This window comes from Thermobia domestica, chromosome 1 (assembly GCF_964235325.1).
Source record: "Thermobia domestica chromosome 1, izTheDome1.hap1.1, whole genome shotgun sequence".
NCBI lineage: Eukaryota > Metazoa > Arthropoda > Insecta > Zygentoma > Lepismatidae > Thermobia > Thermobia domestica.
Window position 1 is genome coordinate 258,362,764 of NC_137454.1, and position 12,189 is coordinate 258,374,952.

Genomic DNA, 12,189 nt, shown 5'->3' on the forward strand with positions numbered 1-12,189 from the left:
CAATCTGTCAGCGTGTAACGTCGAGCATCATAGTGTTCGAACGGTGTCACGGTGTAGAAAGCCGATAACTCTTAAGTATTTCCCGTGAATCTCCAAAATTCATTCTCAAAACATTACATGATTTTTTTCTGAAAAAATCTCTCACTTAAAATATTGTAAATTTACTTTTTTCTATTTTTTTCAATCTGTAATTTAACAGCCCAGAAATTTAATTGAAAACTTGCACAGTACAGAAACTAAAAAAAGGTCATATATTTCTCATATATTATATAGTGTAATTTTCCTTAGAATAATTCATTGTTAAACAATATTAATTGAATACAATTAAACGAAATACAATGAATATATGCTATAGTCATTCATGTAAGAAATACTTTGTTCTTTAGGTGGTGTACCAATTCTTTAGTATGCTTGTAGGGAATGATAACTTCCTCAATTGCCTTGTAATCATGTTGTGTCTATCACTGCTTGATGATAACTTTTTTCACAAAAGGAAAGAAACAGGTAAAGTTTTTCCTTCTTTTTCTCGTAATTGATCTACTATAAATTCCAAAGTAAAGAAATCTGACTAAAAGAGTGATCTTACTTCAACATTCTCTATTAGCTTTCTCTGTTTACATCTAATATTCTTATCGATATTTGAGAGTTGCTTATGAGTCCAAAGTTTAAAATCTTTTGTTTCTAACTGCTGTTGATTTACTGTAACAAAAAACCTAAATTTGCTTGTCAGCCAGTATTACCAATTTGTTTTTACTACCAGTAAGATTAAATTTCTGTAAAATTGTTGCATTAGAACCTGCTGAGTATCCATTCCAGGAGCGATTATAGAGTTCTACCGTAACAGAAACTCATTTTCTTTTTTAACAGAAATTTATTTTATTGCTCAAGTCAAAGTAGACAATCGAACCGGAAGAAATTCGAAAAAGCATAAAGTTTTGCGTAGATATAGAACTAGTTAATATACATACATACATACATACACACACACACACACACACACACATATATATATATATATATATATATATATATATATATATATATATATATATATATATATATATATATATATATATATATAAACATACAAAACGATAATCATGCCGGTTGTTCTGTATGGTTGCGAAATATGGTCGCTTACTCTGAGGGAAGAACATAGACTGAAAGTATTTGAGAACAAGATCCTGAGACGAATATTTGGACCCAAGAGGAACGGGAATGGGGAATGGGGAATGGCGAAAACTTCATAACGACGAACTACATAATTTATACGGTTTACCAAACATTGTCAGGATCATCAAGTCTAAGAGGCTTAGGTGGGCAGGTCATGTAGCTAGGATGAAAGAAAGTAGGAACACTTTCAAAGTCTTGACTGGAAGACCAATCGGAAAACGACCATTAGGAAGACCTAGGCGTAAATGGGAGGACAATATTAAGATGGATCTCGCAGAAATAGGAATACAAAGTAGAAACTGGATCCATTTGGCTAAGGATAGAAGTCAGTGGAGAGCTTTTGTGAACGCGGCATTGAACCTCCGGGTTCCATAGGCCATAGAGTTAGTTAGTTAGTTATTTAGTTATAGAACTAGTTTTAGAAAACACTACATCTTTCCATTATTGCAGACTGTGGTGCGGCTAATCATTTTGAAAAATAATGGCCACTCTAGCTTTTACACAAGTTAATCTTAAAGACACTGTAATATCTATACCGTTCGATGTACAGGGACACAAAATATCTTTTTATTTCGAATGAATTGCAAATCCATGTGAGAAATTCATATTATTCTCGTGATGTGTTTGGGAAAGATATTAAAGAAAATACCTAGTAAATCTCAATTATTCGGCCAATACTTTTGATCTTGACTTTTTATGGCTTCTATATAAAGCTGCAGAGTTGTAACCTATGGTTAAAAAATAACTTACATGATTTTTAATTTGTATTCCCCTTTTTATTGTTATTAGCTTTTAACTTTTAGGACTATTAACTTCATTTCACACTTGTAAAATATATATCTTAGTTATGAGGATAATTAATAATTAATATTAAAAGACAAATTTAATCAATAGTAATGAGACTATATGTACTAGTTCGTAGAAAAAACGCACAATGACGACGTTAATAGCGTATTCCTTGTAGTCTGTTAGTTTGATTCATAATTCTTAGTTCAGGAAATTTACTACTAGATGGCCACTCAATGGGGATGGCAAGAAAACAGTACAGCTTCGAAACCAATTCACTCATCTCACGAAATTTTAGTACGATGCTAAAGGACTTTGGCTATTCTCTCTCTCTCTCTCTCTCTGTAGATCTATCATAAATGAAATAATTAGCATTCAGTGTTGTAGTATTCATGCCCAAGCTATCTTAATATTAAATTGAACCAAATGGATCGATAGTAACTCGGATGCATCTACTGAACTTTCTCGAGTTAAGTTAGAATTTTAACTTTCGGCTAGTTTTAACTACATGAAAAAAAAAAACTGTTTCCATTACAATTGAATTTGTATTAATATTTTAAAATGTAAAATCCTAAAACAGTAGGTATAAAAAATAAGTTATTCAGATGAAAGCAGGCTCAGTAATAAAAGTCATAAAAACACTGTAAGAATCTCATTTTCTAAAAAATTTTCTTAGTATTATTTTTTTTAAATATTAGCATAATTCGTTCAAAATTTCATATATTAATAATATTCATTCAATCTTTCCAAGTTTTCGTTTACATCATTAAGTTAGTCGTATTGTGATTTGACTAGTTTGTGTGTGGGCATAGTGATACTAATGCTCAATTTTGTTACCCATTAAAACACACAGTATATTTAGGAAAGTTCTTCTGAATTATGTGAATTTATATTATTATAGTATTTTCGTATTCTAAATATTCGATTTCTTTAATTGGGATAAATATTTTCAAAATTATTTACCCAAAAAATTTGATGATTATTAAAAATAGCAGAATATGTTTTATTGTAAACGTTGCGATGAAAATAGGCAGGCGAACTCCTGATTTGGGGAACGTGTGGGGGATTGCAAATGGAATGTAGTTATGATTAATTTCCGTTCTGGAATATACCTAGGTATTTAGCAGTTTTGCTATTTTATCAGAAGTAATAGCATGTTTGACAACTGAAATATAATTTAAAAAGCTCAAAAAGAAGTATTGAATTGAATTTGTTGAAGAAGATATATTAAACAAAACAATTTAAAAAAAATATCTTAAATGAAAGAGCACCACTTATTTCATCAGTAACTTAAATTGTTTAATCTGCTTGTTGTTATTAAATCTTGAGCATTATTAGAAATTGAACCCTTATTTTGTCTTAGAGAGTTCTTCAAAATCAAGTTAGAACTAAATATAGCGTTTTACTACAGTTCAAATTACTTTTACCGGCAGAAGTAGTTGAAATTTTGAAAGCATTCGAAAGACAACTAACACGATTGTTTTAGTCCCTCCTTCCACAGAGTAAAATGACTGTATTTCCAAGCACTGCAATTTTTTTACTATTTAACAAAATTATTAATATTTTTACAAAACGAGAGTGTCATAGTAAACAAAAACGTAATTTTGAGTTTCAATTCAAGGATTTTAAATTCATGGAAGCGAACTCAGTTTTGTTCTATAGAATATTACTCATTATAGCACAAATAGTCACAGTAAATTAATATCAATGTGGGGGCCGCGGTGGCTCAGTGGTAGAGCGTTCACCTCTGGTGCATGGGGTCCTTGGTTCGATACCAGCTCGTGCCAAGTGAACCTTGTGGTGGACAAATACCGTGTACGTGGGTTTTCTCGGTGTTCTGCCGTTTCCTCCCACTTTCTTCATTCCACCACTTCATTCATTTGTCATCATCACTAGAGCCCGGATTTATATGCAAAATGCATGTTTATAGTAACATGAAGAAACGTATGCAAGATATTTTTTTTCTTTCCGACAGACTTGTAAGGATTCGTTTGAGACCCATATGATAGTGCATATAAGTGCATATTTCGAGTGAATTTCCATGTGCATGCATATTTCGTAAACTTTGCAGGATACTGCATATTTCCGGAATTTATTACGGCATACTAGTATATTTCAGTGTAAACCACAAGAAAGTAGGTTACATTGTATACATCAAGTGAACTGAATCAATTTGTAAACGGAGATGTAGAATAAAATGTTGTGTACAATAATACAATAAAGTGATTATTCAAAATTAGTCCAGTGATTTCTTTTGCATACGGTCTTCATTCTGTAGCAGAAACAATCAGATGTCAATATCCGGAAGTAGACGCGCTTGTATCGAATGTAAAGGAAGTATTCGTGAAAGCTTTATCGCGCGTACGTATCTTCCGCAAAGTTGCGATAAATGTTCCGCTACCATCGCAACCAGTTTTAACCAGATGGGGCTCGTGGCTAGAAGCTGTGTCGTATTATGCAGGTAACTTAAATCAAGTGAAGACAGCTGTAAACTCACTAAGTCTTGATCATGCAGCCGCTATTTATGCATCACAAAAATGTTTCTCTACAAGTGGCATTAAGAAAAAAATATTATAAGTGCATACACAACCACTTCTCAAGAATAACTGATGTTAACAGACAGTTGGAATGCCGTAACAATGCTTTGCAACACTCACTCATCTTGTTAGGCTTTTTATCGTAGACTTTGTCAATTAAAACTCAGATAAGCTTTGTCAAGTATCTGGCAAAGTTCCGGGTACGAAACAATCTGTGACATTGCAAATGTACTTAATGGTAGAAACATGGAATTGGAAGTGGAAATAACACAGGAAAATATTTGATGCTTTTTACATGCAATACTGACTTCAACTGGTGTAAAAAGGAACTTTTCGATATATAAAACATTTCTCAGTGATAAACGCCGTAGGGTTTACGGAAGAAAATCTAAGGAAGATGTCATAGTTCAAGCAATGGAGGTCATTTTCGTAAGAAATTGAAACTTTATTTTCTTAGTTTATATTTCAGTACATACGTTAAAATTTTTAATGCATATTTTTGATATTTTTCGTTCATATTTGCATGCATATCTCGGGGTTTGTTTGTGCATGGAAATCCGGGCTCTAATCATTACCGTCTCCTTTAGCCTAGCCGGCATAACCGAGGGACGTAAAACTTAAAGATTTCATTTCATTTCATTTTAATATCAATTCAACAAGTACAGTTGAGTAGATACTTTTATTTTGTTTTAAATGATTCTTCGTTGGTGTTTACAAAATTATCACGAATATTTAGATATAATTAACTTCCTATTTTGATTCTGGTACAGATGCGTTCGGTGTCCCAAGAAAAATTGGTTAATTATGAGTAGTGAAATGTGAAGTATAGAATAAGAAAAATACAGTGGGTCAATATTAGAGTAAGGAAATGATTTATAATATGTGTAGAAAACATGCAAAGCTAGTATCATAACTTGGATTTATATATATATATATATATATATATATATATATATATATATATATATATATATATATATATATATATATATATATATATATATCTTGACACCGCATGTACAGAAAATAATAATTTCGTACTTGATGAACTATGCATGTAAACACTAAGCATATCATTGCAAGGACATTTGAAATTTATTTTATTAAAAATTTGAGAACGGCATAATTATTGAAAATCGATCACAGCGACGATTTTAAGGAAATCGTAAATTAATTCCGATCAGCTGTCCTTAAACGATTTATCTATTCAATATACAAATTTATTTCTGTACTTAGCTAAATAATTTCTTATGTATGTTATACATATGAAGAATCAGGAAAACGTCGAGAAAATGAATAATGAATAGATAATAAGAAATAAGTATGAAATAAATGTAACTTTATTGTTGATAAAATAGTAAAAAGTATATGACATTTTATTAAAGATAAAATATGAAATACAAGTATAAAAAAATAAGTTTATAAAACAAAGGAAGATTGAAATACGCCTAAGAAACAGTACTGCTTATAAACTAACAGCTATTGTGAAATACTCTTAAGCATAGTCAACGAAAACTAACAACACATAAACAAATCTGTTAACTACGGAATACACAAAGAATTATATAGAGAAAATCTAACCTATCCTACTAAATGATGCTAGCATATACCTATATTTAACTGATTGAAAATATCTACAAGTATAATAACTATAATTACAAGCTCTATTGGTAAACTGTATGCATAATTATACAACAAATACTATTCTAAAATTTAAAACGATACTTACCTTGTGATGCAGACTATCGTCCTAGTTTCATGATGAATTGGATGAATCACTGGAAAACAGCCACAACCAGGAGAAAGAAATAATTTCTATATGTAAACGCAGATAATATGTGTCTTGATAATATCTTTGCATGTGATTTTATGTATGTATTATTTATATGAATGTTCTGTACTCATTTGTTTTGTTTCAGATTATTGTTTTGTAATAATAATTTGAATTGTGAACTGTTTGCTAGTCATTGCAATATTATTATTGTATCAAGATCTTTTTCAGCTTATTCTGATTATTCCTTGTTCGATTCCTTGGGTACAGACTCTCCCCATTCCGCATCTGGAAGCGTTTGTTTGTGTTTTCTTGCTTGGGGTGTCATCCTAAGCTGGCGACTCGGGCCGTTCACATCGCCTTCGTGAGTGCTTCAGCGTTAACGCAGTGTGACGTGTTCTATTCTTTTCCGTTGCGTGTTATATATATTTACCCCACTCTTCGTCTTCTGCTGCTTTGGAGAAAGTCCACTGATAATGACAGAAGATGTATCGAAAGAAGAACATGTGGATACATCGCAGTGATTGTGACGAATGAGGGGCGTTACAAGCTGCCACAACCAAGTAGTATTGGTTATACCCACACCAAGAACACAGACCTCCATAAAAAGCGACAGAACTTTCTTGGTTACCTTTATAGATGATACATTTAGACACTATGTCACTAAAAGAAAGTTCAAATTAATGTATTCAGCTTCCAAGAGTTGTTCAGTCGAGAGAAAAACTAGAAATTAGGATTGTTTCATATTAAAAATAATATTTCGTTAAATCGACACAAATCATCATCTCTTGAACCCGGCCCTGTATGTCCATGCTATGTAACTTTTGATAAGCTGTAATTGTCTTTACAGGTTGTAGGAGGTGCTGCTTGAGTTCCTCTGTAATTTGCACTACAGTTCATAACCGTTCTGAGTGATAATCCGGTGTAATGCTCGGCTAGACCTGTCACTGACCTGGTGAGAGTTTTCTTCCGACAACTGTTCCTCTTTGATGACATGATTTGCAGTGGTTTTTGTATTCCGACTTTAGAAACTATCCCTCCCAACACATCCACTAAACTTGTTAATTTCGTCATGCTCGAGCGACAACAATTTATCCTGTTTGAAAATCAGAGAGGTCGCCCATTTTAGACTATCACTGTCTGCTCAGTTTACTGCACACTAACGTTCTACTGCTACTCATGTAGTACAGAGTTTCCCCTAACACAGCGCCACCAACAGTCTGGTGCTGCGGTCGCCGCCTGACCGTTGCCAACCCAGATACCTCACGCGTTCCCAAGTAGCGATATTTCCATTAAGTAGAGGTTTAAGTTATGTGTAGATGAACATAAATAAAAAAAATAAGACAACCCTGTCGTGCATAATGTCCACTGGAGTGGACACTGCCGATTGGTTACAGTCGTGTGCTGTCGTAACTCTCCACCTGCAACCCAAGTGCATTGTTTTTCAATAGATGTTACCTGGATGGCCTGATGATCTGAATTTTTCAGCCACTTAGTCTGAAACTCTGAAGGCAGGGGTGTTATGTCATTAGAGTATGCTTGAAACATGCAAGAAAAAGGCATGGCGAGTTCTTCTAGAATATCTGCTTACATCTTCTAAGAAGGGCGTTCCAAGCAAATAGTATTTTTTTTCTTTTTTTGTTACAATGTCTGAAACAAGCTGACATTGATATCACCATACTTGACTCCAACGCGTTATGGCAGACAAAATTGGTGTCTCCAAACACCTCCCAAAAAGACCATCATACCTGAAATCATATTGAAATCAAGAGCATGTAGACCTGTACACTCAAACTGCCATGAACATATGTTACTCAGCATATTGAGAATGACAGAAGTAGATCATCATCAGCTAATGTAAAAGAAGAAAATGAAGATCCTCCCCTGAGTAGAAGAAACCAAAGACAACATCAAACAAAAGTGAGGTGATCAAAATGTGGCAATAAATTTTCTCAAAATGTTACTCCATTTCTTGGAAATAACAATGTAGATATTACAGGAAATGAACAAATTGACTTGTTTTCACAGTTATTTACAGATGACCTTGTAAATGTCATTGTGTTTCAGACCAATCTGTATGCGAATCAAAATGGCAAGGAACATTTTGGATTGACTTTAGGTGAACTCAAAATGTTTCTTGGAATAAATCTTGTAATGACTTATTTGTTCCCCTAGAAGACGACGATATTGGTCTTCAGATGAAGGTTTATGTTGTGAAGTTGTTGCTCACGCAATGTCAGTAAACCAGTTTGATCTTATATGGAGATATCCATTTTTATGATAATTCACAGTCTCGAGATGGAAATTACAGACTCTATAAGTTACGATATGTACTGAAGTGAGATTCGAATTTGCTGTGAATGATGAAAAGTATCAATGCATTGACGGGCAAATCATGCCATTCAAGGGTAGACTTAACATAAAGCAATATATACCCAAGCAACCCAAAGCTTGGGGTATGAAAATTTGAGGAATGGCAGGGAATAGTGATTATACGTACGATTTTGATGAAAATGTTAATTTTTCACCCTTATTACTTGTACTAAAATCACTTTGTGAAGTTTTCTACAATATAACATTTATTCCATTTATTTTTAGTGTTATTTTGCAATCTATTTGTTCCATAATTCAGAAATCATTATTTTACCCAAAATGCATGAGGTCCAATCAAGTGGACAGATTAAGATAATGATTAAATTCTGATAAGAAAATATCAAATTTCAAAATTTTCGATTTTACGTGTCATACACCAAGAACAATTTGTAAAAATAATAATAATAATAATAATCATATTTCATTGAGAACATAATTCATGCATGAAAGGGTTAAATATAAAATATTTACAACAAATGCAGTGGAACTCTGGATCATCAGTTAAAATAATAAATATTTCACTTGAACGTGTGAAAATTCGTTGTGGTTAATCATGCTTCTTCTGGTCTTGGTTGCTGTTCGTTGGATGCCGAAGACGGTATGAGTGATTACCAAATTTTCACAGAAATGTTTCGAAATCTCTTCATTTTTGTTTGAAGTATTAATGGAACGAAACGGTTTCCTGTGGATTATATAAAAGTTTACATTTTTATGTTGAAAATATGACAAAGCAAATCCATAGTAAGAAAAAGAATTCAAAGTTGAAGTGGTATTTAAAAAAAAGAAACTCATTGGGGAGCGACTTAAATAGCCATTTTACTCCGTATTAATTTAAGAATTTTTGAAGAAGAGGTTCTAATTGCCCATAAATCCCTCTTAAATGTGTTATTGGTACAAAATATAGATTTTTACTATAAATTCTATATACTATGATAAATATAAGGTGATTTTGTTAATGTGCAAAGAGAAGAATATTACCAAAATGACAAACTATAGAATATTTCTGGGATGTTTCCATCAAACAAACAAGAATAAAATTCGTGTCAATAATAAATGAGATCAACTCTAAAAATATATACACTTTAAAATAATAAAAAAAGATCAGCTATGTATTTTTCAGATAACTATTAGTCAACCAGTCTATTATTTTCAAATAGAATACTGTTGAGTTATTAAAGTCATTATGCATTATGTAAAGCTAAATGTTTTATGTTTATATTTTCAGGTCAGCGAAGTATTATGAGAATGGTTCTAAATGTATATAATTTTCTGATCCCAGTAATGGTGTATGGACTCCTTTTATATTTCTCAAAAAACTATTTTCACATTAAGATAAATAAAGATAAACCAGCAGAAATAATACTCGGTAAGGTTTTAGTATAAGATATAATTAGTATCAGTACTGCTAACATTATTGGTTTCATATTGCAGTTTAGAGACTTTCATGGCAATTTATGTTTCACAAAATATGTGAAAATATATGTTAATATTTATGTTATCCATATTTATGATATACCTGCTACTAAAGATCGTTAAGAGTATTTTGTTACTATATGGTAGGTTCATAAAGAATACATAATTTCATAATTTTGTACAGTATCTTAAAAATAATGTGTTCTCTTTTATGTATCCAGGGTAAATGAAAACAATATATAACTTACTTTAACACTGATTAATAATGATTATGCATTTGAAGTTCTATTATTTTCATGTACATCTGTTAATGATGGTTTTCTGTTCAAATTTTTATCATAATCTTTAGCTTGTATATTACCTATGTCACCATTATGTTGATAAAGAGAACTCCAAATTTAGGGGTGTAAATTAATTGTGTGTTAAAATTACTATTACTAATAGTGCATCGACTCCTCAACGCTGCTATTTGTGATTTTTTAGATTGGAGGTCGTTATCTCTTAATTTAAGTGCCTCCCAATTACTTCATGATGCCAGGTCAAGGTCAAGAGCTCTTTTCTTCAAGGAAATCGAACTCGAGATCACAAGCACCAAAGGCATGCCAGCTAACATTCGACTGAAAGGAAACAAATTGTTAAAATTAACTTAATCTTTTACCTTAGGAAAAGCTAGATCACAGTTTCTATGAACATCTTACCTTAAAGAGTTAGATCTTTTTCATTGCAATCATTAGAGCATCGCCGTGAGAAATTCGATTATTTCGGAATATTTGTGTTAAACTCTAATGTGATGATTAGACGCGAGTCAAAAACAGTAGCATTAGGACTATGTAATTATGCTTATGGGGTTCATGTAAAAGATTAGTTACTGGAAAGTTACTATTTTACCCTGATATTACGTTAAGGGAGATAACATAGTTTGAAAGTTGTTCTTTAAATTCTAAACCTACGTATATTAATAATTAAATTAAATATTATTTATTAAATTAAACGATGCAATAAGCCTCGGGATTTAGTATTGGGCATTTTCTATTCGATATACAGTGAAACATCTACTAACGGACACCTCCCATAACGGACATATTTTGTAATCCCCAAACACCATAATAGGAAAAAACATATTGGCAAACCTCTCTAAAGCAGACAGTCTCTAGTACGGACACGGACAGTCTTTCGTGTCTTTTATAGGTATTATTTACCTCCTATTACGGACGCTTTCTCTAAAAACAAGTTGAAAAGTACAGTAAAAATACACTTTTAGTAATTCATACTCTATCACCAAGGAAGAACATGAGGGTGTGACAACATTTTGCCGCCTCAACTCTGAGGAAGGGTCTCTGTTTCATAACACCCTTATATTCTTTGCTTGCATTCCACTCCCACCCAACCTGTTTCAGAAACAAAAGTGATTGACAGGTGCCCACTGTTTGGGATGACACATCATTCTACTGTCCCGCTGGAATCTCTAACCAAGCAGAAGACAAGTTTGGTATTTTTGACCACGGGTACGCATATTGTCTTTTAAAAAAAAGTCATTACTGGACTGCAATTAACTTACAAATTAAAGCAACACACCGAAAACGTAGTAAGTAGCGATAAATGTAAAGTGCAGAGAACTATAACACCTTATTCCCTTGTTGTGCCTCGAACATAGGGAATTGGATGACGCAAGATAATGCAGATACAGTAACATTTTGGTAATATTCATAAATACGTGATTCATGCAAAAATATTTTTTCTAATTGCATATTACCTTGTTTATTAATTTACGTAAGAAAATATTGAAACCTCTGTAAGGCGGACACCTCTCTATAGCGGACAATTTTTGATTCTCCACGGCTGTCCGCTTTAGAGAGGTTTCACTGTATTGTATTTTTATACATCAAGCTTATAATAATAACCCAATTATGAAATATACCATTGAAAGCTTGTGGAAAGTGAAAGTCGAGATGTGGAATTTTGAAACTAAAGAACGCGTTCTTTAGAATTCATTGCTTTTAAAATAACAAAACTCAGTTTTCTTCCATTTCCTAGTGGAACAAACTAGAAACTGCCCGATTTCCTAACATATTAAGTCAACGAGTAAATATAAATATGTACCTAAATCTGTATTGTTACACCTTCAGACTATATTTT

At 32.4% G+C, this 12,189-nt stretch overlaps 1 protein-coding gene across 3 annotated transcripts in view; it reads left to right on the forward strand.

Annotated features, from left to right (window-relative positions):
- The window catches only part of LOC145660561 (lipase maturation factor 2-like), a 181,334-nt gene that overhangs the window by 90,300 nt on the left and 78,845 nt on the right, over positions 1–12,189 (forward strand). For all 3 annotated transcript variants that reach the window (XM_081725786.1, XM_081725791.1, XM_081725801.1), the window contains 2 exons: positions 387–504; positions 9,866–10,006. In XM_081725786.1, the coding sequence (XP_081581912.1) occupies positions 387–504; positions 9,866–10,006 (259 nt within the window). The remainder of the gene's footprint in view (positions 1–386; positions 505–9,865; positions 10,007–12,189) is intronic.